General features: G+C 42.7%; 1 protein-coding gene and 1 long non-coding RNA gene across 2 annotated transcripts; one reads left to right on the top strand and one right to left on the bottom strand.

The window, feature by feature from the left end:
* Positions 1–2519: 2519 nt before the first annotated feature.
* On the bottom strand, positions 2520–5483 carry LOC122154781. Its single transcript, XR_006166867.1, has 3 exons — positions 5374–5483; positions 3445–3621; positions 2520–2593 (listed from the first exon to the last, which is right to left on the bottom strand). It is a non-coding gene; the product is annotated as an uncharacterized LOC122154781 (long non-coding RNA).
* An 11760-nt stretch (positions 5484–17243) lies between these two features.
* On the top strand, positions 17244–25787 carry LOC122154780 (uncharacterized protein C1orf131 homolog). Its single transcript, XM_042806586.1, is given in 9 exon segments — positions 17244–17376; positions 17548–17618; positions 17621–17745; positions 17747–17834; positions 20362–20418; positions 21542–21637; positions 22342–22428; positions 23397–23446; positions 24105–25787. Coding segments are annotated over 9 exon segments (765 nt in total). The 5' UTR covers positions 17244–17315; the 3' UTR covers positions 24235–25787.
* Positions 25788–27488: the final 1701 nt, after the last annotated feature.

Here is a 27488-nt window from a genome sequence, read left to right as displayed (position 1 = left end):
TGCAAAATAATTAATTTGATCAGAATTCAGTATTGAAATTCCAAGGTTAAACATGCTTTATTATTTTCTGTATATGAGTCTTTTCTATTTAGGTGTTTCTTGTCAAATGAATGTTTAAAAACTAAACCAGAAAACTTAACTGATACTGTAATTTAGAGGGCAATTAAAGCACAAGAGTGAAGCAAGAATGCTACACAGAGGTATGCCACCTTTCATGGAGTTAGAATTGTGTTTAAAACTATTCCCTTTGTCCTGACATTTTTGGCTCAAATGGATGCTTACCTGAAAACTATATGCCTTAGATCATCTCTGAATTGAAAGGAATTAAGTTTGCTTTATACTTGAAAAGCCTAGGTTTAGTTCTAGAAAGGCTGTTGGGTCCAAAGACCTTTATGTTATGAGTCTCTCAAGTATCCTGTTATATTTAGGGTTGGATTTGTTACATAACTGATAACAATTACGCCCAAGGAGTATTCACTTGTATGGTAAGAGCGTAAGTATTTTTGAAGCAGCTTAACTGTGCATTTACAATAATGTCAAAGAACTCCAAAGAAACTTACCTGTCTTAATCCTTACTCAACTTGCTTTGGCTTCTAGTACTCAGAACATTACCAAAAGCAAGTACTCTGCAGTAGATGGTGGATGTAGTTGTTCTCCACCAGTCCAAAGGGCATATTATTAACTGGGATGTGTTGTGTTTCTGCCAGGGTTGGGGAGGCTTTTGGTTCTGAAACCCCAGATTGTGGAATGCTGTGAAAAGATGAGGTAGTGGGTAGGCTGTCCCTGCCCTTACCACAGTCATTAGACTGTGTTTCTTGGTACACAGACAAAAGTGAAAGCTGAGGATGTACTTACCAGCTGGGACATAGCACAAGTAAAGCTAAAGGTGTCCCCTGTCACTTAAAATGGTTGAAATGGTGTTGGCTGTTGGATCAAAACTTCTTTCCATAAGTATAGTGACAGTTGAAAGGAGCTGGGGGACTGTTACTTAACTCGGTTGCTTTTAAATAAAAATTTTAGGGGATTGATAGGGATTCATGTACTTCTTCCTGTCCTTTTCCCTTTATGTACAAGACTGGCCTCTTTTGTATACTCTGTTCTTATGTTCATTTTGGTCAACTGTCTGTGGTTAAGAAGCTGTAAGCACAGTTTTATTCTTTCTGTAACCATATTAAGCTATCCCCTTCCTACCTGGAACGAAAGAATAGCGTTGCTGTAATGTGTTTGGACATGTTTTTACCTTTTTTTTTTTTTTATTGTATACTCTTACTGTATACACATTAACCAGGTTAATGTGCTTGTTTTGTAGAATCACAACCTTTTATGCTGCATATCTTACATTTAAAAACAAAAAACTTTCTAAAATGGCAACTCCTGAGGAGAATATTGTTGGAAGCAATAGCTCTCACCAGTGCAAACTATATTGTTTACTTTCTTCTCTGAGGGTTTTTTATTTCTAAAAATACCATGCCAATAGCAGCCCTGGAGTAGATTTTAAGCTTTAGCATTAGAGTTCACACAGCAAACCAAATCTAGCTCACCTAAACAGTAAATAAGTGATAAATAGGTTAAATTATGTATGTTTTCAGTGTAAAGTTCTTACTTTACCAAAGCAAGATGGCTTAGAGTTTTACATGAAATAATACCAGGTACCTATATCCTAGTGTAAGAAACTATGAACTAGGGTATTGTTTATTGAAATGTATGTTAAGCTCAATGTAAAGGTTAGGCGGCAAAAGACAGAAAACCGCTTATGCAAACAGCTGCCAGACACCTCTTGTGTGAGACAAGATAACCGCAATTGCTTACACAAACCAGATAGATACCGCTTGTGCAAGCAGAAGGGGTACTGATCAAAGACAACCACGGATGTAAAAATGTATAAAAAGGAACTGTTTGAACTGATCAGTGCGGCAGTTGGCGGAGCGCAGACTCCCCTGCCGTCCAGCGCTGTCTTTGCTCATATTCTACTTGCTATAATTAATAAAATTATAATTGGATTATGATCCATTGTGGTCTCAATTTATAACACAATCATCCAAGGGAATCAGTTGCATCAGCAACAAGCACGAGGTGGCTGGCACTTTGTATCTGGCTACGACTGCACTTAAAACAGTATGAAGTATCACAAAAGGTTCCGCATACACAGTAGCTTCTGGGCACATTTTTGCCTGTTCCCAGGCCAAAAACAGCAATATAGAAATCTTCTTCACAACAGCTATCTTTGCCCCAGCCTTGGGTCTACAGATGGGGTACTTGTGGGCAAACTTGCTATGAAAAAATTCACCTTTGATTGGACTCAGCACCGATGAGAAGCTTTCAGATGCTGTAAGCATCTCACCCCGGGAGGTATTAACAGGACATATTTGGAACAGAAGTTAAACACAACTGCTTATAGTAGCAGCTCCTTGACTCCTTGCTGATTCTCTGAATCCTGGAAACATTGTTAAAAGAACATACTTGCCTATTCCTGCAGCAATGACAGGCAACACCAAGTCATACGTATATAGCAAATAAGACAGCATCAAAAGTCTACATAGCTTCGGTGACTGGGCAGTAGAACAACTGGATGCTCCTGAATGGCGTGTTGCAACTGAAAAAACAAAAAACAAACAGCAAGAACAATATTGTTCCAATATTTACAGACTGACTGTTGAAATTTGCAAATACAGAACTTCACAGGGCTTAAGGCAAACAGAAGCTGATTTGTTCAGGGGTGGTTTCTCTGACCACATACTCCATACCTTTTTCAAAATGGAACCATAGGAAATTTGCAGCAGTTGTTTCCAGACTAGCAACTTGTGGTTCACAAGCATCACAGGACTCAAAAGCCAGGGCCACCCCATTACATGATAGTCTAACTCAAATCCCTTTTGATGGGGATGGGAAACCCAATAAAGGCTCTCAGGGCTGACTTTGCTGTCTTCCAGGGAATGTGCTGCACCCGTCAGAACAGCTGCATTCTACAGTGAAACAGGGAGACAACAGCTCCCTAGCAAACTGAGGCAAACTTAAAGCATCTCCTGCCTCAGAGGTGCACAATGTTTCACCACTCTTAGCTGTATGAATGTTTTGCAGAACAACCAACCCAGTCAGTCACATAACATTAGGTTTTCACCTCCAATTCAGCTAAATGCATTATTAAATGTATAGTGTCAGATAGAAAAACTCTCAGTGGCTGATCTAACAGAATTGCTGACACACGGTATTCCTCACCATAGGAAGCATTTGGAAAATGTACAAAGTCCTGCTGACTGTTTGCCTCTAAAATACTTATGTATAATTTTTTCTCCTACACTTATTAAGAAATGCAATAATAAACAGAAGTGCAGTCTTTTTTTTCAAAAGATATTTTTCATATTTGTTACCTGGAGTGAAGATTAGAGTCATTGGCCAAGTGACTGGTATGAAAATATAACTTTTTTTTTCCCCACCAGTACTCACTCTCTGCATTCCTTCTTCATTCACACAAACTCTCTGGAAAAGCTGTTTAAATATTTTGCTCAACGTAAACGCAAAAAATCTGACAGCTCCTAATTGCATACTGTGGCCCATCTCATCCAAGATTTCCATGGCTTCTTCTTGAATAATATCGGGTGATTCTCCCATCTCTCTTGCTAACTATAGAGAAACAAAACAAAATAGCAGTCAGATGGTTTTCCCTTCTCTTTACCCATGCACACCATTCTATGTGCCATAACAATTAAGGCAGAGCTATTGCAATAGTCAGCAAGATTTTACTTTATGTGATAGGTATGTATCTAATCATAGAGAATCTCTTCAGTTTCAGACAACAAGAGAAAGACAAGCTAGAGCTGTTCAAAATCAAGAATGAGCTTAGGTGCCAATGGCAGGGAGAGAGTGTGCAACAATCCGCACACACCCCCCCCCCCCCCGCCAAAAACTATCTGAATGTTTTCCCTTGTAACATCTTCAGAGGAGATTTAAGTTCAAATAACATTTCCTGTATCATTGATCTGAAGAAGGCCGTCTGCAATTTTGACTAGTAAAATGAAACTTACGTTTGCAGAGATATTCACAATAAATCTCTGAAGTGCACTTGCATTAGATTTTAAGATTTGGCTGAAGAACCTTAGCCCTATCATGCTTCAATTTCTTTGTAATGTATTACTTTGGCAATGGCTAGCTGAAACGCATGCAAAGCACTGTTTCTACCAACTTTGCATCTCAATGATCTTTTTCCTGTTGCTATGCGCATTCGCTTTAGATGTTTCTTAAAAAACAGATTTAAACAATGGTCATCATTCCTATTTGATCCATTGAAGCTAGAAATACTTAATTGAAAAGTTAACTGTTACAAAATGACTAACATGCCTTGTACTGAACACAGAAGAGGAAAGAGGAGGAATGGCAGAAGAAAAAAAAAAGCAGCAGTTCAGAAAAAAACATCACACCAATTTCTTTCTGTCAAATCCTATGTAAAATACTTATTTTCAGTAAATGTTTTAGTGTTTCTGAAGTTGAAAGATTCATTTTTTTAAATTTCATATTACTTTGCAATTCATGATGGCAACAGCACTACTTGGTAGGACATGGTTTAATTTGTCACATCGTAACAGGTTTTGATATATCATGGGTAACATTGACCATTAAAAAAAAAAAAGAGAAAAATGTTATGGTAGCCACTCACTCAGGACTAATCAAGACATCTTATATAGTTCTACTGACCTGGAATTATTTTTCATGAATACTGAAAATAGTTACTCTGATAACTAACACACACTCTTATTTCAACACAATGTAAAATATGAGCCAGTTTGACTATAAAGTATTTTATTCATTACAAAGTAGTAGCTGCCCTTCATTTTAAAGCAAAAATACGGTTACATCTTAGACAATGTTTCTAACTCAAAGAATTCTCTGTGAAATTTAATGCTCATTTTAGAGAAAGTAGCATTTATAACTGATTCATAAATACATCATTAGCCTATAAAATTCCTACAAGACATCTTCAAAGCACAAAAAGTCTACTAAGAAGGAGAGTGCTTCCATCTTTCACAATCCTGATCTGTAGTGAGGACTATGGAGGAGAGGGAAAAAAAAAAACAGTCAAACACATATGCACATTAAGTAAGTTAGATGGTGAAGTGTCATATATGCAAAATCAAAACATGATTTAATGAATGAGCTATCTAACAGCTTTAGTGGTAACTCCATGGTAAATCAGTATCTGTTTATCTGTTTTTGCTGCCAAAAGAGTATGGCTCTCGACTTACTGATTTATTGGACCATCTTTCTAAACTTCAGCTATCATGTTTGACAAGGTCAGCAATAATCTTTTTTTCCCTGCTGTCACACAAAGCTTGGCTGTGTTCAAAGTACCTCATCTTACAGCTCAATGTCCAGACTCACCTGCTTGATAACATATTGAACTTGCTCTGACTGGAGAACAGCATTTTTAATAGCATTTGGCTTGCAAGGTGAAAGTCCCTTGTAGATCACAGGAGTGTAACATTTCATTGTATCTCAAGTTGCTGGACAATCGCCTTTCCTCCAAGATATCTTCAAACTCATCTCTTTTCTTTGACATGAGCTCCTTCTGCTGGGAACACACAAATAAAGAATGAGACACTGTCTCGAGCCATTCAGTGGTCTGCTTGGCTACAGTACCAAAATAACGGCATGCAATAGTTTTGCAATGTTTGGGGTTTTTTTTTAGCTTTCTATAGTGTCTGCATTCCACACCCTGAATGCATGAACAAAATATTACCTGTGTAGAACAATGCTACAGAAAGAAACTAAAAAGAAAAGGAAAAAACAAAACAAAACAAAACAAACAACAAAAAACCCCAACCCTTTGAAATCACAAAGATCCCCAAATCACCCTATGCCACGTTACTTAATTCTGCCCAAGAGGAAGAAGTTGAGAGAACACCTGGGCTTTGAAAGCTAAAGTGCCTTGCCTCAAGCCTCTCTATGATTAATAGGTATTAACTAAACCACCTTTGATTCCAACTCTCATAGCTGCATGAAGACAACGCCATAATGACATTATAAAAACACAATCATCAACACAAAAAAATAATCCCTGTTACTTCCAGTTGCATCCGGCACTGTAGTGATTTGTGCTGGCTTTCACCAGGCTTGGACATAAGGTACATAAACCACAGTCAGACAGGAACAAAAAAACAAAAACAAAACAATTATCAGCCATGTGAAGATAAAAATGTTATATGCTGCACACGTAGGTAAAAGAGAGCACAGCCTCTGAGTAACCAACACCACTGCTAGGCAGGAAAACAAACAGGTACATCAAGAACTAATTGGGGATTGTAAGAAACTATGAACTAAGGGTATTGTTTATTGAAATTTATGTTAAGCTCAATGTAAAGGTTAGGCGGCAAAAGACAAAAAAACTGCTTATGCAAATAGCTGCCAGACACGCTTGTGTGAGACAAGATAACCTGTGAGACAAGATGACGCGTGAGATAAGATAACCGCAATTGCTTACACAAACCAGATACTTGTGCAAGCAGAAGGGGTACTGATCAAAGACAACCACGATGTAAAAATGTATAAAAAGGAACTGTTTGAACTGATCAGTACGGCAGTTGGCGGAGCGCAGACTCCCCTGCCGTCCAGCGCTGTCTTTGCTCATATTCTACTTGCTATAATTAATAAAATTATAATTGGATTATGATCCATTGTGGTCTCAATTTATAACAATTTTGGTGCCGTGACTCGGATAAGGAACGGTGGGCTTCTGTCCTCCGGGGAGGCGCCCCGCGGCAATCCGCGGCCCCGCGACTGATAGCCCACCCCATCCTTACCGACGAACCTAAATTCTAGAATAATGAGCAAAGGAGAAACCGGTAAAATCCCATAAAAATTCTGTGCACGGGAGTCCGGACGAAGACGCAGGACGCGTAAGTATATTGCGATTTGTTCGCGGGTTTACCGTTCGGGCGGGATTGGGTTTCCTGGATTATAGCGAATGAGAGGTTCGATATACTGAACCAAGCGAGTGCGGACCCTTAAGTACTGCGTTTCCCATCTCCCGCGAGGGACTGGGCCAGGAACAAGGGGAGCAAGTGAGTGTGTGTTTGTGGATAATCCAGAAGATGGGGGCGAAGGGCAGCAAGCCTTCGACTCCCATGGGAAGGGTACCCACTGTACCTAAGAATACCCCTCTGGCATATATCTTAGACAATTGGAGATATTTCCCTGGAACACTAGGGAAAGATAAGCAGAAAATGATAGAATATTGTACTAAGATATGGGGAGGGAAGAAGATTTCTAAAAATGTCTTTTGGCCAGTCTGCGGGTCAGAAGAAGATTGGATAAAGGCAACAATTAAATCTCTGGGTTAATAAAAAAACCCCTTAACCCAGAAGAAAGTCAGTATGCGGAGTGTGGCTAAAAAGACGGGAGCTAGACTTTACCCGCTGAATGAAATAAAACTAAACAAAAGAAAAAGAAGGAAGGTTAGACGAAACCCTTCTAACCCCCCCTCCTTACATTTCCCCTCCTGCTCCCACAGCCCCTCCAGAGGTCCCCAGAGCGCCCACTCCCCCACCGGAGTCGGAACAAGAGTCTCCCCCTCCTCCTAGACGTGTAACTAGAAGCCAAAAAGGGGCAGCTCAGATGTACCCCCTAAGGGAAATACCCATGGGGGGACCTCAACCCGTGATCGGATATATTTCCGTACCCCTAAACTCGGCTGACCTACGAGATTTTAAAAGAACCGAGATGGGAAACTTAATTGAGGACCCACTCGGAGTGGCAGAAAGATTAAATCAATTTTTGGACCAAACCTTTATACTTGGGATGAGATGCAATCTATCCTTGGTCAATTATTTACTACCGAGGAAAGAGATATGATTAGACGAGCAGGAATGAGACTGTGGGATGCTCAACATGCCCAGGGACCTCAAGCGGATATTAAATGGCCACTCCAAAGACCTAATGGGATAATCAGGATCCGGTGCATAGAACTCATATGCAGGACCTGAGAACTATAGTAATTCAGGGAATTAGAGAAGCAGTACCCTGTGGCCAGAATATTAATAAAGCATTTAATGAAATGCAAAAGAAAGATGAGAGCCCTACTGAGTGGCTGGAACGACTGAGGAAAGCCCTTCAGCTGTATTCTGGGGTAAATCCAGACGACCCTTTAGGGCAAGCACTCCTCAAAACTCAGTTTGTGGCAAAATCATGGGAAGATATCAGAAAGAAGATTGAAAAGTTAGAAGACTGGCAGAATAGAGGGTTGGATGAATTATTGAGAGAAGCTCAGAAAGTCTATGTGTGAGAGAGAGAAGAGAGCAGCAAGCGACAAGTAAAAATGATGGTAGCAGCGGTCAGAGAGGATCGTAAAGGACGAACTGGTGAACACAGATCTGCTGGAACGAAACAAGGGAACGTAGTAGTAAAGAAGGAACAGAGATGTTGTTTTTACTGTGGAAAGAAGGGACATATAAAGAAGAATTGCAGAGAAAGGATCAGGGATGAGGAAATATTGAAAACGGAATAGGAGAGCCAGGGGCTCTATATCTTAGGGGACCGGAGTCATCATGAGCCCTTGATAAAATTAAAAATAGGTCCCCATAAACAAGAGTTCACCTTTTTAGTAGACACTGGGGCTGAAAAATCGACTATTAAACAAATACCTGAGGGATGTAAAATTTCCCCGGAAAAAGTACAAGTAATTGGGGCAAAAGGAGAACCATTTAAAGTAAACAAAATCAAAAATGTGGTATTCGAAACTGAAAATAAATTTGGAATGGGTGAACTCTTGCTCGTCCCTGAAGCAGAATTTAATCTGCTAGGACGAGATTTAATTGTTGAATTACAATTAGAAATTAAAGTGAAAAATCAAGAGCTAACAGTGTCTACTTATCCTTTGACCGTGGATGAGCAAAAACAAATTAACCCCGATGTCTGGTACTCTCCGGACACAATTAGTAGACTGGAAATCCCACCGATTAAAATCCAAGTTTCTGAACCCCACATACCTGTGAGGGTAAAGCAATATCCCATTTCCCTAGACGGACGGAGAGGATTAAAACCAGAAATTGATCGATTATTAGCACAAGGAATCTTAGAGCCTTGTATGTCACCCTTTAACACCCCCATTCTGCCTGTAAAGAAACCAAATGGGAAATATCGGCTCGTACATGATTTAAGGGAAATCGTTTAAGGGAGCACGGGGCGGCTAGGGTTAATCCCTTGCGGGGAAGTCCCAGCGGCAGGAATTCAAGGGGGGATGGGATTTGTGGATGTGCCGCTCACTAATGTAGAAGTGAGGGCGTATAAGAATGAATTTAGGAGGTTATTAGAGGACCCTGTGGGGCTGTCAGAGAAGACTGATCAATTTTTGGGACCCAGTATATATATACATGGGAGGAGATGCAGTCGATTACGGGAATTTTTTTCTCTCCTGAAGAAAGACAGATGATCAGAACGGTTGGAATGTGGATATGGGAGAGAGAAAATCAGCAGGGGATACCCGGGGAAAGGAAACTCCCTGTAACCCCTCTGCAGTGGAATCAGAATGAACAAGAGCGGAGGAGAGATATGAGTGACTCTAGGTCATTATAATAAGAGTCTGGAGGAACTCCTGAGAGAAGCACAGAAAGTAGATATTAGGAAGGATGAAGAAGAGGCTAAAACTAAAGCTAAAACTATGATAACTGCACAAGAAGCTGTTAGAAACAAACACAAGGAATCTCAGACAGGAAATCAAATTTGAAACAGGCAAGGGAATGAAAGGGAAGGCGGAACCAAGAGGCACCACTGGCTAGGGAAATCACAAGGGAATGTTTTCATTGTGGGAAGGGGGGGCATTATAAACAAGAATGCCCCCAGAGAATACGGGACCTGTTGGTGTTTGAAGTAACCCAACAGGATGAGGGTGGTAATCACTAGGGGTGTCAGGGACTCTACCTCCTGGGGGATATACCAACAGAAGAGCCCTTGATAAATTTGAAATTAAGACCCCAGGAGGAAGATTATGTAAAAGATACAACTTGGGCTGTAGGGGCTAAAGGTGAAGGGGTTTTGGTCCCAGTTATAAAGAATGTGTTAATACAAGGGGAAGATCAATATGCTGTTAATGATTTGTTGTTAATGCCAGGGGTAGGATGTAATTTGCTAGGTAGAGATTTACAAGTGCAATTAGGAATAGGTGTGGTGCTGGGTGAAGGAAAACTAGTGGTTAAATTACTAGAATTATGGGAGGAGAATCGGGGAGGATATTTAGGAACCAGAGCATAACTGTTTGGATTTTATAAATTATCAAACGAAAATAAGAGAAGATCTGTTAAATAAACCTTTGCCCTATAGAGAAAAACTATTTATTGATGGGTCCTCTCGATGCCTAGAAGGAAAAATATTGGGTTATGTAATTATCGAGAGGCAGAAGATGGAAGTGTTTGAAAAGGGGAAATTACCTGCTGGGTGGTCAGCACAAGTCTGTGAACTCTATGCCCTAAAACAGACATTGGTATATTTGAGAGATAAGGAAGGGACAGTGTACACAGACTCAAAGTATGCATTTGGAGTGGTCCACACATTTGGAAAAATATGGGAAGAAAGAGGGCTTATAAATACAAAAGGGAAGGAGCTAGTACACGAGCGGCTGATCAGAGAAGTTTTAGAAGCCCTGAAGCTCCCCACAGAAATTGCAATTGTGCATGTGAAAGGACATCAGAGGGGAGCATCAATGGAAATAAGGGGGAATAATTTAGCAGATTAAGTAGCCAGAGAAGCAGCTACAGAATCATCATTGGTAGTTTTATTGGTAATAATACCAGGGGATTATGAGAATTTAGCCCCAAATTTCACAGAACAAGAAAAGGATATACTTAAAAATAAGGGGGGAAAAGATTCAGAAGGAAAATGGACTTTAGCAGATGGAAGGCAGATGTTAAACAAAACAAGATCATGAGAAATTCTGTCATTAATACATTAGAAAATACATTGGGGAACGCAATCACTTTGTGATCATTTCCTTAGACAATATGGGTGTATAGGAATATATATAGGGCTAAACAACTAGTTGATCGATGTTTGATTTGTTAAAAAGTGAACAAAAAGGTAATGAAAAAAAAAAAAAAAAAGGTGGCTGGGGAACAGGAGCTAGCCATACAAAGCCTCCAGGTAGACTTAACAGAGCTACCTTAAATACAAGGTGAAGTATTTGTTGGTATTAGTGGCTCACTTAACTCATTGGGTGGAAGCAATCCCCCACACCAAGGGCAATGGCAAGCATGGTATCCAAGGTGTTACTGGAAAACATTATCCCCAGATATGGATTAATAGAAAGAATAGACTTGGGCGGAGGAACACATTTCATTTTAAAAAATTATACAACAGCTATCTGAAGCCTTAGGGATCGAATGGGCATGGCACACCCCATGGCATCCTCGGAGTTCTGGAAGAGGAGAAAGAATGAATCAAACTTCAAAACAAACCTTGACTAAGTTAATGATTGAGACTCAGATGTCTTGGATTAAATGCCTGCCGTTGGCCTTATTAAGGATCAATACTCAGCCACGAACAGACCTGGGAATTTCTCCCTATGAAATGATGTTTGGATTACTATGTATGAGTAATGACAGGGATATTGTCATCCCTGAAGTAGGAGATCAGTATGTAAGAAAGTATGTAATAAGAATTGGTAACACTTTAATGAAACTAAGAAAGAAAGGACTTCTGCCTCAAATACCACCATTGGCTTTTAATATCCACAATGTAAAACCAGGTGATTGGGTATTGATAAAAGTGTGGAAAGATTAATCATTAACTCCCGAGTGGGAAGGTCCATTTCAGGTGCTGCTGACCACCGAGACAGCGATCCGAACAAAAGAAAAGGGGTGGACTCTTGCCTCCTGAGGAAAAGGACCGGTGGAAAAGCCTCAGGAGTGGACTGTGGTACCATCAACTGACCAACTACAAGTCACCCTCAAAGGACTAAGTAAATTCATCAGGAGGGGATTGAATGACTCTTAACCAGTGGTTTGACTGGGTTTTTAACTGGGTTCAGAGGTAACACTGTGAAAATTTACTTATTCATTTACTTACTTGCTGTATAAGGAAACAAAAACAAAAAAACAGACAAAACCAAACAAAAAAAACTGTCAGGGAAAAGCTGGCGTTTACCGAGCATTAACTGACAGACAGTTAGAGTGTGTAAGATTATGAGCATTTTGGAGTCAATTAGGCATTGCTAGAAAATCAACCTAATTGGGTAATACCTTGTCTCGAGTGTATGTATGGATGTCATGAAGCGTGGGTTTTGTGTGAATGTGAAATGTGTTACCGGATGTGGTATTTCTTGCAGATGGAGAAAATTGTCTTATAACTGTATAGGGAAGGGGCATGAACTGTAACCTTGATTTACGGGGAAAAAGAGGTTAGTCCCCAGAATTTGTGATGTCCCTGAGAGTTGATGGGAGGACACTATCGGAAAGTGCCAAAATTTTGCTTTGCTTAGAAACAAAGGAAGTGGCTACAAAGGAGCTGCACTTGAATTGACTAACTCTTAACACACGGATTTGTTAAACAGTAGAGGGCAAGACCGGGTTAACCTCTGTGCTCGCCACCAAGAAGACCTTTTTCTCAGCTGTGGGCTGCAACCCCATAGGCATGAGAGGTGGGAGTATATGTTATACCGGACCTCTGCTAATCATCCTGGTATGGTTTGCTTTAATAGTGGCAAATTTGTGCAGCAAGTGCTTTACTGTTATGTCCAACATCAGAGTGGCTTTGCTTTCCCAAAGACAGAAGGGTGGATGGAGATATTTTAGTGGGAAGAAGAGAATCCAAGTAAAAGATGTGACAGAAGTAAAACAGCCAGTACCAAAACCGCCGAAAAGACCTATAACAGAATTTTCAACATGGTTAACCAAAGGAGATGGTGGTTTACATAAGCAGATACAACTACATGGGTACTTGAAAGAGGAACATTTACAAGGGCAAAAGATATGTAGTAAAAAGGCAAACAAAGTGAGGGCTACCAACATCAAGGCTGCACAATAAATTGCTGCCCATGCATAAGCACGCTCCATTGTTTTCGCGGTATCGGAGGTACAAGAGTGAGAGCGCGAGTGGCGAACCTGCCTGGTCTGTAGGGATCAGGAGTCAGGGTCCACATACGCAGCAGGAAAATGGATTTCCACGCCCCCAGTCCAAAGCGCATGTGTTGCTGGAGGGTCTCGAAAGTTCGGCTATACCCGGATGGCAAAAACAACTGCCAGGCCCGCCCAGATCTAGGCAGCACAGGCATTCTGGGTGGAAGAGAAACTTCCGCTCATTGCGCACTTGGACCTTCCTCGGTCAAGCCGCTAGCCTGGGGCTGGACTATCCCACTAATCTTACTGATCCCGCTGGATTGCAATCTTGGGAAGATGGGAGTAGGGGACGATCCCGTGTGCGCCGCCTGCTGTTGGGATTTTTCATTATATTGGTGGTGACTGTCGTTGCCATCGCGGTATGCGAGGGAATGTCTCGTGGCTGGTGTCGGAGATCACCTCCTCCCCCCAATCCTCCAAGATCACGAAGACAACTAAGACGCCCTCGAAACCTTGATGAGGTGATGGAAACAGACTTATAGTTCAAAGAAGAAAATGTTTGATCAGAGGAGTTACCGCGCGGCGTGTGTGACTGTTGTTCTTGGACTCTTTCTATCTTTCTATCGCTATCGCCCCGTGAGTAAGGGTAACAAGACATCGAAGGACAACATCCAAAGGACAGTGCTGATATCTTTGGTTCTTACTTTTTCTCTTTCTGATTGTGTCGCGTGGGACTTTGCTGGATTGTTATACAGTTAATTATTTCAGGTTCTTGTTTGCTAATAAATTGTTGATTATTGTTTACAGAGTGTCTGATAGTACGGTTGACTGTGCAGTTCGGCACACAGCTCGAATTTGCTTAACACCAACAGGTGAAACAGTAGTAGCAAATTGCATGTTGGTCACAACTTGTTGGATTAACTGAACAAAGCAAGGAATAAATAACACACGGCAAAAACATTAAGGCGACAACTGCACATAGCAGATAGAATAAGAGCTGTTTTACCTATGGTGCTCTGAAAACACCCTCAATGTTAGACTCAGAATGGTGGGATGATCTATTAGGAGCTTCCTGGTGGAAAAGATTGTTGTGAATGCGTTATGCCACGTGAAAACTATGATTGTAATTGTAAGGTATTATCTTGAGAGTGTTATGATAAATGTTGGAATTGTGGAAAAAGGTTTGTTTGCAGTGACGAAAATGAAAGTAGCATCTAATAAACAATAATAGGATAAAAGAAAAAGGGGGGATTGTAAGAAACTATGAACTAAGGGTATTGTTTATTGAAATTTATGTTAAGCTCAATGTAAAGGTTAGGCGGCAAAAGACAGAAAAACTGCTTATGCAAATAGCTGCCAGACACCGCTTGTGTGAGACAAGATAACCTGTGAGACAAGATAACCGCAATTGCTTACACAAACCAGATAGATACCGCTTGTGCAAGCAGAAGGGGTACTGATCAAAGACAACCACGGATGTAAAAATGTATAAAAAGGAACTGTTTGAACTGATCAGTGCGGCAGTTGGCGGAGCGCAGACTCCCCTGCCGTCCAGCGCTGTCTTTGCTCATATTCTACTTGCTATAATTAATAAAATTATAATTGGATTATGATCCATTGTGGTCTGAATTTATAACAGGGATCCATCCTGCTGCAGAAATCTCAGTGACAAAATGCTTCCCCTTGAGTCAGGAGGCATCCCCTGAGCTGGAGAGAGTCTCCTATTATCTCCTATAACACCACAGTTTATACGAATGACCCCTCAGTCTTTCCAAACTGAAATCGTATTTCTCTCAACTTCAAAACAGCAATAGCCACCAGACAAGCAAGGCAACTGGAGCAAGCCTCCGTGAAACACAAATATGAAAGTATTGGTTATGATCAAGCTTATTTATTAGAAGAAGATGCTAAAAAAAAAAACACTTATGACTTCCTCTACAGCACCACTTGAAGGGTAACGCAGGCATCCCTTTCCTTCATTCTGCCTCCTCTCCCTATAAACAACCTGTGCAGAACCAGTCTGATAATGAAGGATAAAACATGTTGTTTCATGGTCTCTTACAGTGACCTTTTCTGGTATTGAGAGGAAAGTTTGGCCAGCAAATGCACAGAACACCAGGAACAGATAAGCAAAACACCCAGCAGTAGCAGCTGGGTTTTCAACCTTGCGAGCGGGAGTCAGGTTTCACTGCCAGTGGACCACAGCCACTCCAGCAACACTATCAAAGCAGCTGACATTTAAAATAAGAGCAAACATTTAGTTCCTGTCCATTCATCGAGACAAGAATTTGGCAAAACAAAACAAAAACATAAAATCAGGAATATCTCCACTTAAGAACCACAAAAAATCCTTCCAAGCCTCAACTGTATCAAAAGCCAGTTTCGTTTTATCAGAGAACACAAATCCAACTGTAATGTTTGACCTTCTCACATTCTTTTTCCCACACATAAGAGTCAAATTTGGATACCATCCTTCTACAACAGTAACATTTGGTAGATAGTCTAACTTTTCTTTTCACTACTGTAGTTTAGAGAATTGTCCCACAATAACTGCAGTACAAACTCTCCAGGGACTGTTAAAACTAATCCTATACAATGTATTAAACTCAAGCCCATATTAATTTTGAACTTTATGTGTTTTTTTCCTGTATAGTCTAGCATTAGTTTTCAAACTTTCTTCTTCCAGCTTTCAGCTAGTTGGTGTTTTGCAAGAGCCAAGTAAGCTAAGAACTGTTAAGAAGAATGGAAATAGTTTGTATTAGCCATCTGTTGCCACTGACACCTTATATCAATCCACTTGATTAAAAATAAAACAGGAAAAAAAAATCCCTTAGGGTCTGTAATAGCAAAAAAGATAGATCAGAATAGCATCGGAAGATATTAGTTGGCTCTAAGTATACACCTACTTAGATCAGTACTGGACAAATCATTGCTCAGAAAATATAAGCAACATTTATGTCAATTACCAAAGTTTAAATCCTGCAATGTGCAACTGCACAAAACCCAGACAAAGAAACCCAGCACTCAGCTCCGGTATCATCAGCCACATCAGCAGTCACCACGCTGCTACAGCTGTTCCCCAGCGTGGCTCTGGTGACAGGAGTTTTGCAAAGGCCACGGCCAATTTAAGTCACCTCTCTGCCACAGCTCCCCATTTGATGCTTCCAGATTTGAAGTGCAACCGATTCCTCTCCATGGCAATAGTTATTTTCATGCCCTCTTGAAGCAGCGCAGAGGAAGCCAAAACACACACTTTACCAACCACTTAAGAAGAATAACACTGCTTTTGCACCCTATGGCCAAGCTGTTCTTCTAGCTTTGGTTGCCAACTGGTAGAGAGTACATTTATAAAATATGCCGTTGGAAACCTTGACATCAGAAAATTCAGTTACGTGCACTGTTACTGTGACACTGGTGAAGTACAAAAGCAAAACAGCAGGATCCTGGAACTCCTCTGCTTCCCTATAACCTTTGAAAGCAACAAAATGAGGATGCTCATGATGCGCTTGGGATACCAGCATACAGCCAGGGAGACACAGAAGAGGGCTGTGGGAATCTCTGCCAAAACCAGGAGCTGTTTCCCTCTCTCCCCAGTCACCTCCTCCAAATGTAACTGGGGGTGCGGGGAGGGAGGGGGTTACCACCCCACACCCAAATGTCCTTATCTGAGGCTGGCATAGGAGCCACAGGGAAAAAATAAGGTCAATGAAGTAATTTCCACCACGTAACACAGGAAAACCTGCTTCGGCCACTCCATCGCTGTGACATTTTCTAGGGCTGAATTTGTCGTCGCTGGCAAGTTTCTGTCGCCGCCGAGGGCTCCCCGCGAAGCCCCTCAGACGCCCACCGCCCCCGCCAGCCTTGCCGCCAGGCCCGGTCCCTGGGCTGCTGGACAAAACCTCTCTGGAGAAGAGTCCCAGACGCCTCCGACCCTTCTTAAGCCGGCTGGCGTTTGACAGCCTACCTGAGGGGAGAAGCGGCGCTCGGGATCGGGAGCTCCGACTGTCGCGACTTGACGCGACAGGCACCGTGGCGGAGCGGCGGGCTCGGGGCCCGCAGCGCCTGGGGAAGGTGAGCGTGTGAGGGGAAACGTCCGGCTCCCGCTTGGCCGAGACTTGCCGCCGCCGGGACCCAGGACAGGCCTCGTCCCCTCCCGAGCCCGGCGGGGGCCCGGCCCGGCTGCCCAGCGCGCGGCGGAGGGCGGGGGGAACGCGCGATGGGCGGCGCCATCTTGGGGGCGACGGGAGCCGCTCGGGACCAAACGTCCTTCCGCCCGCCGCCATGGGGTCGCGGGAGCCCTGCCGCCGGCTGGAAGCGGTGCTCGGCGCCCTCTACGACCTGGGTGGGTGAGCGGGGCCGCGCCGTGGGCTGCCGGTCGTGGGGAATGGGGCCGGGCCGGGCGCTGCGCCGTGGCCGGCAGCACCGCGGCCTTCCCTGGGGGTCGGGCGTGTTCACTCTGAAGCGGAGCGACGGGCCGCACACGGCTGACTCGGGGCATGCGTTCGGCACGCAGGTGAGGAGCGCGGTGCTCGGGGCGCGGCGAAGGACAGCGAGGCGAGCGTAGGGGCGGCGGCGGCGAGAAGAAGAAGAAGAAGGAGAAGGAGGAGGAGGAGAACCGAGGACCGCAGCCGGCGGCGGGCGGGCGGCGGGGAGCCCGCGACTTTTTTGGGGAGCTGCGGGCTGAGCTGGCCGCCGCCGGCCCGCCGCCCCCACGCCGCCGCCGTGGAGGTCGTGGTGTTTCGCGGGAGGAAGAGGAAGGGGCGGCCCAGCCCCTCGGTAGCACCCACCGGAGGTGCCCAGGTAGGACCGGGGAGCGGGTGGGCCCCCCTGCCCCAGGCACGCCCACGCCTGCAGGCGTGGGTGCTGCTGTCCCCGAGTAGGAGCGGCCTTCTAACGGGGTGCGCACCCTGGGCACGGTGCCCGTACCGGTGAATATCTTGCTGCTTCTTTAAAGCACAGATAGATGGGTTTTTGTGAAGCCGCACCAGAGAGTTGCTGCTGAGCAGGTACTGGACTGGGATGCCCTTTCCTGGTGACAGTTAAAACCAAATAAAATCCTCTGCGTGTCTGTTGGTTTTGCTTTTTCCTGTCTCCTTAGTCTGCCACCATAAATTGTGAGATGTCTTCCATAATGCCCCCTCCAGTGTCTAGTTTCTTCCCTCTTGCTAATACAGCTGCCTGGAAATCTGGGATCCTTTGGTGATCTGTGTGCTCAGCTTGATGGCATCCAGTCCTGCTGATTTCCAACAGGGCTGCTGGTAGGGGTGGGAGCAGGACTCGAAGACTTTTTTTCCCAATTTCCAGAGATCTCTGGATAACTATCCTATATTTGAACTAGATGTATCCCAACAAAATAAATTGATCTGCAGATAGGACTGCTGATACAGCAAGAAGTGAATGAAATGGGAAGCAAAGCCTCTTTACTTCTGTGCCTAAGTGTTGTGTGTGCTGCTCCGTTCTCGTTAACAGGAGTGGATGTGAGGTGCGAAAGCTTTCTTCTCTGGCATCACAGCAGCACTTGGCTGTTCACCAGCAATGGGGGAAGGCATGACAGCATTAGATCTCAGTCCTCTGATATGGTTTGTTGGTACTGAATTTATTCGTGCTACCAAAAACTGTAGCTGAGTTGCTACAACAGAGAGGCCTGGATAGGCTTGACTGGAAGCTGAGCTGCGTCCCATGCCAAGCAGAGGGTCCATTGCTAATTGATTGGTCTCCAGATTTTATAGCTTCTCTGGTTGTTTTCTTTGAGCCATGTTTATGGCCATAACATCAGAAGCCCAATTCTAAAATAAGGTCTGATGGACAAGCACATGACTGTCTCAAATTCAGGAAGATTTACTGGTATCTGGGGTTTGACTGCTTGGAATTAGGAAGTTCAAGAGACTGACCAAGCAGTTGGTTGAATCCATAAACTTTTGTGCTTTTTCTGGAATGTTTTCCTCTAAAAATTGCCCTAGATAATTATTTTCTTATGCTTTATTATAACTTAAATTTTTCTTCCTGAAAAGACTGGTGTTAAGCATGTTAGTAAAATGGTCTGAAAATAACCATGTTTATTTGTCATTGAAATGGACAGTTTTATATAGAAGCTTTTTGCAGAGTTGGGAGAAGTTTGGGTTTGGCTCCGCTGAATGCAGAGGGAAGCCCTGACGTAACCCTGGAACCTGAACCTGTGACTAAGTATGACTTAAAGTCCTGGAGAGTGAAACCGAAATGCGTTAAAAGCATTCAGGTTCAGTTGTAATATATATGTAGTACTCCTGCTTCCTTGGAGGGGATAGTGCTCTTGAGAGCAAACAGGGAAAGACAAGCAAGCGGATACTCTTGAACAGACTGCAGTTTCCCTGCCCATGCTGCCTGCACCAGAGGCAGAGCATCCACTCAGAGAGGTTGTTCAGCACGTCCTCTCCAAAATCAGGAGTCAGACACAATCTAAAACAAACCTGGGAGATTTGTTACTGTCCCATGTGGGACACTAGCAGGTGTGGAGCTCTCCCTGGGGATTTTGCACTTCTTTTTCTTCCTAGGATACAATCTGTCCCCCCTTGGAGAGTTCCCCTCCAAACTGAGAACTGCTGTTGAAAGGTCTCCACGTAAATCACGGAATAGAGAAGATGGAGTTTTCACTGATCTCATTTTGAGCAAGTAGTTTCTTTAAACAGCTTAAGTGGGGTCCGCCATCTCCTGACAGTGTCATCCTTTGGAGCCGTTTCTCTTGCATTAGTTAAGCTGGATATGTGCTCTAATATATGTCCACACAGTTGCAAATTAAGCCTCTGCGTGTTGCCACCGGCTGTCAGTATATGTGCTATTACCACTGCACTCTCTGTCTCAAACAAAATGACTTAAGGTTTGTGTCCTATCCTGCATCAGCAGTTTGGTATGGATTTGGAAATGGAATTATGCGTGACGTATAGCTCACATGTGGCAGTTTTTATTTTATAAAATGTAATTTATTCTTGAAAGGATAAAAATTAATTGCAGCTATTAATATCTTTCTGAATTATGAAACCCTTTGTAAGTGTTAGGAGATGATCCAGGCAAGAAAATGAAGGACAAAGCTGTATGCACTGTGCTATAATGGTACCCTATAAATTGTGCAAGGTCATTCCAGTAAGATCCTGTAATATCTGAATATTAAAAATGTCACTGAGGCTGTCTCTTTTCATAAATCCGGGTAACAAAGCTGGAAAAAATAGTGCTGGAAAGCTGTATACTCTTCCCAACAACTCTTTCTACATTTCACTGCTTTCCAAAAAACTATCACAATGGACATTTAAACCGGTGTTACTTGTTATATTAATTCCAAATGTTTTGTTTGTAGACCAAAAGAGTGGATGAAGATAAAAATGTGAACGAACAAGAATTTAACTTTGAAAAAGTAAGTCAGCAGGGCCTATCTAACCTCACTATTTTAGTGTGCAGGTATGTGTATCTATATCCTTGTGAAAGCTACGGTGGGACCAATGGGAAGCACTTCCAGAAAAGGTTATCTTGGTGAGGATTTCCCAATAGGTAATTTTGGCCGTATGCCGTGTCAAAGGAGAAGCATGCTGGCTCTTGTCAACTGCTTTGTGTGAAGAGAGGCATGTTGCAACTCTGTGGCCTTTCTTTCAAATCTGTCAGAGAGAATTTGAGGAGGATCACTGTATGTTACCTTTGTAAAGCTATGTGAGTACCCATAATGTTTAACATAGCTCTTTCAGGCCCATATTGTTAATCTTGGATTTCTGATCTCAGGTGGGATGGGAAAAAAAGTGTATTGGCATCTACTTTTGAAACAGCAGATTACTTCTTTCCATTTGTCTTCTTATTCTCACTTGTTCTTATATGAGCATAACTAGCATTGACCTTCTTAGGTACTGATTTGTTTACAGATCTGTGCAAGTGGTTTTATATGCCTGATCTCTGCTCAGGGATGTGCTGTGATCCAGTGAAATGTTTCACTGGAAATTCTGCATGGAGCTTTGTACTGCTGAGCACAATGGGGATTTAACCACTGACTTTAAAAATAGTATGAATTCACCACAGGTTTTGCCAGGGTATTCTTGTATAGTGTCAGCTATGCATGTGTGTGTAGTCAAACCAACTTCATCAATGCCCGGCTGTGTTTCTCACTGGTTAAGTGCGCTGCAGCCAAGAAATGAGAACAGTCTGTAAATGTTGGGTGCTGTGGGTAGCACATTTCATTGTTCTTCTTTGTGCAGCACAACATGATTCCTTTTTATATGGAGGAGATCCATTCCATTGTGTTGTTTTATGTGAAATGAGGAGGTTCAAAAATTGTCCCCCTGACAGTCTTCACCATCCAGAGATTAGATGGACAGTGGTTAACTGTTCTGCAGTATGGCTCCAAACTCAGTTAGTTTTATTTTATAGTATGTTGATTTCAGGTATTATCCAGGGTTTCTTTGGGAGTATGACTTTGTTGTAGTCTGTCAAGAGCTATTTTACAAGAGGCTGGGCAAATTATGAAATGCTTGCAATTTTCTGTAATGTTCTAGGCTCGTCTGGAAGTACACAAGTTTGGAATCACTGGCTACAAGAAGCAGGAACAACGTATATGGGAACAGGAGCGTGCTATCATGCTGGGAGCCAAGGTAATTGTCACTTGGTTTGTGCTGAGCAGTCACCCAGCTGTTACAGTGCAGGAAAGCAGTAAAAAACTCTGGGGGGTTTTGGCACCACCTTTTTAAAACACAAGATCCCCTACCCTGACCCACTTCATCCTTACTTTTACATATTCTATTCTGTCTTGTCTATTTTCTGTTGATGTTTGTAAAATTAGTCTGGTTGTGTTATCAGAGATGTTGTACAGATGAAATACAGCTGATTGGGGTGGAAGACAACACTTACCAATTTTTAATCAGGCCATTCAAAACTAAAATGTTGAAGGGAAGGGCTTGCTTTTTAAAGCTTCGCTGTCCCGGTGAGTTAAAGATGGCGAAAACTTTTCAGTTTGATTCATCATCAGTAATACAAAAGAGAAAAAGAATTTTGTAGGTCTTTTTTGGTGGGTGTGGAGGAGTGTGGGTTTTCTTTCTAGCTCAGTGTATATGTGGAAATCCTGTAGGTTTGATGTAGAGCATAAACATCCCTCCTTACTGTCTCCGGCATGAAAGATGTGGTTTCGATGTGTCTACCTTACATCCCTTCAGTCCCTTCCTCTCACCCAAGAGGAAATAAACAATTTCTGATGTTCCCCTACCACCATCTGAAAAATATTGTCCATGCAAGTGTGTGAATATTTTTTAACCTACTTGAAATTTTCAATCAGTGGTATCCCTCCCAATCTTTATTTCAGCCCCCCAAAAAAGAACATGTGAACTACAGGACTTACCAGGAGAAAATGAAAGAGAAGAAAATGGCAAAGGAGTATGATAAGGGAAAGGTTTGTGTAAAATTTTCTGTATAAAAAGGCAACATGTAAGAGCTAGCCCACAAACCTGACAGATAACGCCTCAGGCGCAGGAGGAGTGCCTGAGCTTGACACCTGCTGCTCCCCATGGAGTGGGTTCCTGATGAGTAGGACTCATCATGTTGTAGTGGGTTTCACTGCCTCATCCTTTATGGCTGATAGATTGATGACACAAAATCAGCAGTTGGTTTTGTTCTTTTTTTTTTTTTTTTTTTTTCCGTGCCTCCTAAGAGAAAAAAATGGCCTTCAATTAAAGTTTGTTGCATGTTGTCTAACCACAGAGAGCCAGATCTTCAGCTGGTTTTATATCAGCACAGTTCCATCTAGGATCTTGCTCATTGTTTAAAGCAAGGGTGAGGTTTCTCTTGCATCCATCCTGTAGCACAGCCCATCTGGCTCCAAGCCTACTCCCTGCCTCCCCATGGAGTCTTCTCATGTAGGTGGGAGCAAGGCGGGTAATTGCTCTGTCAGCCTGTTTCCTGCCACCCTCTTTCCCAGGGGACCTATTTCTCTGTCACATGGCTCAAAGCACATCCAGGGCATGGCCAGAAGTGGTTGAACCCTGTTATTTGACAGGTATGCTCAATCAGGCAACTAGGCACACCTGCCTGGGAGCAAGTCTTTTGACCCAAGGATCTGTCACATGCCCAAGAAGCAAGCCTGTCCTCCTGCGGTGGGGTTTGTGCCTCCCCACGTGGCAGGGGCAGCCTGTTGGTCATGAGAGGGCTGTAATTCCCGTAAGGTGACAGGAAGGGCTCTGGGCACTCCTAGCAGTGCCTCCATAACGCATTGCATCACTTGGCCTGTCAGAAGGTCTCCCAACCTGCTTTAAATGCCTGCTGCTCCGTGAAGCAAAGGGTACCACGTGTTTTGAGTGCAGACGGTTGTTTAGCCAAGATGCTCAGATCTCTTTTCATTCAAATATGTATCTTTAAAAGCAGGAACATAAAGGTGATTCTCTCAAGAAGAAGAAGAAAGAACAGAAGGAGAGGTGAGCTGTTTTGAACATGGTTAAAATGAACTTGCTTTGTATAGCCTCTCCAGCATATTTCCCCCCGTGTAACTATGCACAGTCTTATACCAGAAGACGTGCAGTCACTGTGGAAGGAACTTCTCCAGCTGCAGAAGAACTTGGTCACAAAATGATGATGTTGCTCTGTGTCTAGCAGTTTCAGAGGCTTTAGTTACGCAGCTTAACTGAAAATATGTCAGTTCTGCCCCGACATGTCTAAGAACGCAGCTGGAGGTGAGATGGATGTGCGGACCCAGGATGTGCCACGTACTCGGAGCACTTGCCCTGAGATGTAATTAATGCAAAACACGAGATACAGTATACAGAGGCTTGAAAGATGAAGTGGCATTCTTAGTCACAGTATAGCAGGTTCACTGAAATGTGCTCTATATCTTCTTCTTCTAGCCAAGTGTCTTTATGTTTCTAAACTTTCTGAAATGTAAATCATTCTGTAATGTGCTGCAAATTTTGAATGGCTATGCAGGTAATAAATATTCTGGGGTCATTACCTGCTATGATTTAATATTCCATAATACCAAACACCTATTTCATAAATAGGTGACATTTTTTACCATATTAAGCTTTTTCATGAGTTTCTGTTGTTTCTCTTAATTATTTTTTTCTCTTCCTATTTCAGGAAGGCCAAAAGGAAGAAATCAGTGCCTAGCATTTGGCCTGCAGGACAAGTTGGAAAATTCAGGGATGGGACCTTGATTCTGCAAAGCCATGACATAAAGAAAATTAAATCATCTAAAGTTATCAAATGAACCTATGATACAGAGCAAAATGGACAATATACATAAGATAGAATTCACATTGCTACCAACACAGATTTACAGAGCCTGTCGCCTTTCTGCCATGTCCTAATTTTTTTACCTTATTTGTTGTTGCAGGATTTTCTACATTCCATTCTGACTTGGGAAGAATATGAAAATTTACTGTTTTATAAATAAAAATAAGACTTTATATTAAGAACTTTACACAGGCTATTTTTATTAGTCAATACACGCTAAAGAAAGCATGTAACTTTCTGGAGTCAGCTTCTTGGCCAAAAGTAAAATGTCCACTTAATCCAGTAATTAATGGATTAAAATATATAGCTCTTCACTTTCATCTGGAAGGAATATGGAAAAAACAATACCTTACTTGCTCTGAAGCTGAAGTTGTTATTCTCAAACATTTATTGGGCGTACATCTGTTTCTGTGACTTTATGAATTGTTAGTGGATTGTGGAACTGCACAACAGTTTTCCTGTTCGGCAAAACCTCTCACAGTTTCAAAATTATCTGCTTTGGAATAAAACAAGATTTTCTGAATTTTTGTCCCAAATTGAGTTACGGACTCAATTTATATAACTCTGCAAAGATTTCCAAATAAGCACTGTTTCAGATGGTGGCTTGGTGGCTTGTTTTTAAAAATAAACCCATGTAAGACTGAGCCAAATGAGGCATAGACACTTGATAGCTACTGGTTGTTCATGGTTAACTCATGTTTATTTTAATCAGTGTTCCCATGCCTCATAAGGCTTTTCTGTGAATTCTTTGTCAAAACTGAAGTTTTAGTGCTATTTAGATTTCAGTAATTTGGTGTTTCTGAAAGAATAGTTTTGTCCTCTGCATCTGAATATTTTTGTTTTTAAGGTTGTGTTAGTAACCTTTCAAAGTGTCCTCTCCATTCTACGTCAAGCTTAAGAAATGAATATTTTAGGGGGAGGCAAAAGTAAGGTTAGCTGCTAAATGACATACAAAAAAAGTTCACGCTGTGTTGTTTCCAGATAAGGTTATCTGGAGCTTGTTTGAACAGCTCTGGCAGTGAAGCAGGTGTGTATAAGATGGAACACAGCCCTTACTGGAGAAAGTTCTTTTAGGTGTGTTGGTGAGATTCAGCGTTCCCCTGTGGGCTGGGGAAGCTGTTGGAGAATGGCTAAGGGAAAAGGGACATGGATCTAGAGATCCTCTTTGCGACGAGAGTCTCTTTTAAGTTAGCATGAGTAGGCCTCAGTCAGCAAGAGTGAACAACAGCAAGAGTGAGTCCCGTGGGAAAGTACTGACTAAGGTTCTGAGATGAAACATTCTCTATCTCGTCAAGGTTGGGAAGCATTCCTTGTTCTTCTTTAATCAGGGGAGGATGGAGAAATGAGCATTCTTTGTTTCTCCTAAACTAACTTATCTGGGTCTTTCCCAGGGCTTGGGCCAACAAGCCCTGGCATGGCTTGCTTGTATTTTATCCAATCAATGATTGACTAGTAGGCATAATTAAGCAGAAGTATTATGAAAGGCTGTAATGGAAATCAATAAATTGAAGCACGCTTTATCACTCATACTGAGTCGGCTGCGTTCTTCCTCCTTGGCCTGCGTCCTCGGCTCGCCCAGCCCGGCAATTGGCGCCCGAACAGGGACCCTCGAGAAAAAGGGTCAACAGGGAACAAAGGGTCTCTCGAGAAAAAGGGACCCTCGTTGAGGTGAGAACAAAGGGATCCTCGAGATGAAAGGACCCTCGTGAAAAAAGGACCTGGCTGAAGGAAAGGAGCAGTGCGCTGGGAGCAGCGACCGAAGGGCAAAAAGAGCGACCAGAACATCGCGTGCTGTGGTGTGTCGTCTCCGGCCTGAACCGATTGAAGTTCACCACTGCAAGGGCTACAAGCTGAGGGCTGCAAGGATATTATAACAGGTATTAAGGTACATGGATTTTGAAGTAGCCCTAGATTTATTACAGAGCTTTTTAGAAAAGCGTGGGACAGATAGTAGTTGCATTAAACAGCTAGCTGGTCTAGTAGCAACGGGGAAAACAAAGGGGTGTTTTAAGAACTCTGATCTGTTGTTTGATGAAGAGGAGTGGAGGAGGTACGGAGATATACTGTGGGATATGGTGATAGATGATGATAAACTTGCTAAGAAATTAATGAAACCTTGGAGGGAGGTAATCAATAACATTAAGCGCCATAAGGTTGAAAAGAACATGGCTGCTGTGGCTTCTCAGAAATTAGGACACTCAGAGCCATCTGCCCCACCGCTAAACGCGGGAGTATCTAGTTTTTTGAGCGAACCTGCCGCGCCAAAACCGGAGAATGATTTGTTGTTTAGTACAAGCAGGGTACCAGCGCCACCTTGCTGGCAGTCTGTACGTGTTACTGAGAATTTCGCGGAAGAAGTGAAAGGGACCGGTGAACAGATAGAAGCAGAAACTGTTAAGGAGCAAGTGATGTCGGAGGATGTCGGAGGGGAGCATAGCAAGAGTGTTGGGGGTAGACGAGTTACGAGAGTGAATTGGAGAAAGGTTATGGAAGATGCCGTTGATGCGGGGGATTTTTCTCCCTCTGCATTTCCAGTCATGTTTAACAGAGATGAACATGGTGATCTGCAGGGGCAGTATAATCCTATTAGTTGGAAATTGTTGTCGCAGTTAAGACAGACGGTATCGGAATCAGGCTTGCATGGAGAACGTGCAAACAGTTTTTGAATTACATTTGGGGTAGTACGGTTCTATGTCCTGAGGATATTAAGGTCATTATGCGAACGATTATGACTCAGTCGCAGTTATTGTTGTGGCAAGCACATTGGCAACGGTTTTGTGAAGTCAGTTCAACAGCCAAGGAATCCAAATGACCCCTTACAGGGAGTCACGGTAGAGCAATTGATGGGATCAGGACCTTTTGTGGAAGTACAAGCACAGTTGCAATTAGGTCCTGAACGGTGCATAGAGGCAATGCGAACTGCTAGGGAAGCCTTAGAACATGTAAAAATGTCACAGCCGTCTCCATCTTATATGAGTATAAAACAAGGAAGGGAGGAGTCGTTTGCAAATTTTGTGGATCGCATTACGGCGGCCATAGAACAGTCAGATGTACAGCCTTGGATGAGGGCTGCTTTGTTAAGACAATGTGTAATTCAGAATTCCAATAGAGTTACTCGGGGAATTTTAATAACATTACCCGCAGATGCCACGACTGAATTGATGTTGGACAGAATGAGTCGAGTCCCTGTAGGACCTCAGGCTATGTTGGTAGAAGCAATGAATAAGT

The sequence above is a fragment of the Tyto alba genome, unplaced genomic scaffold, assembly GCF_018691265.1.
Source record: "Tyto alba isolate M040663 unplaced genomic scaffold, T.alba_DEE_v4.0 Super-Scaffold_47, whole genome shotgun sequence".
Lineage (NCBI taxonomy): Eukaryota > Metazoa > Chordata > Aves > Strigiformes > Tytonidae > Tyto > Tyto alba.
The sequence above is the reverse complement of the archived record's forward strand: the minus strand, read 5'-3'. Positions and strand labels throughout refer to the sequence as shown.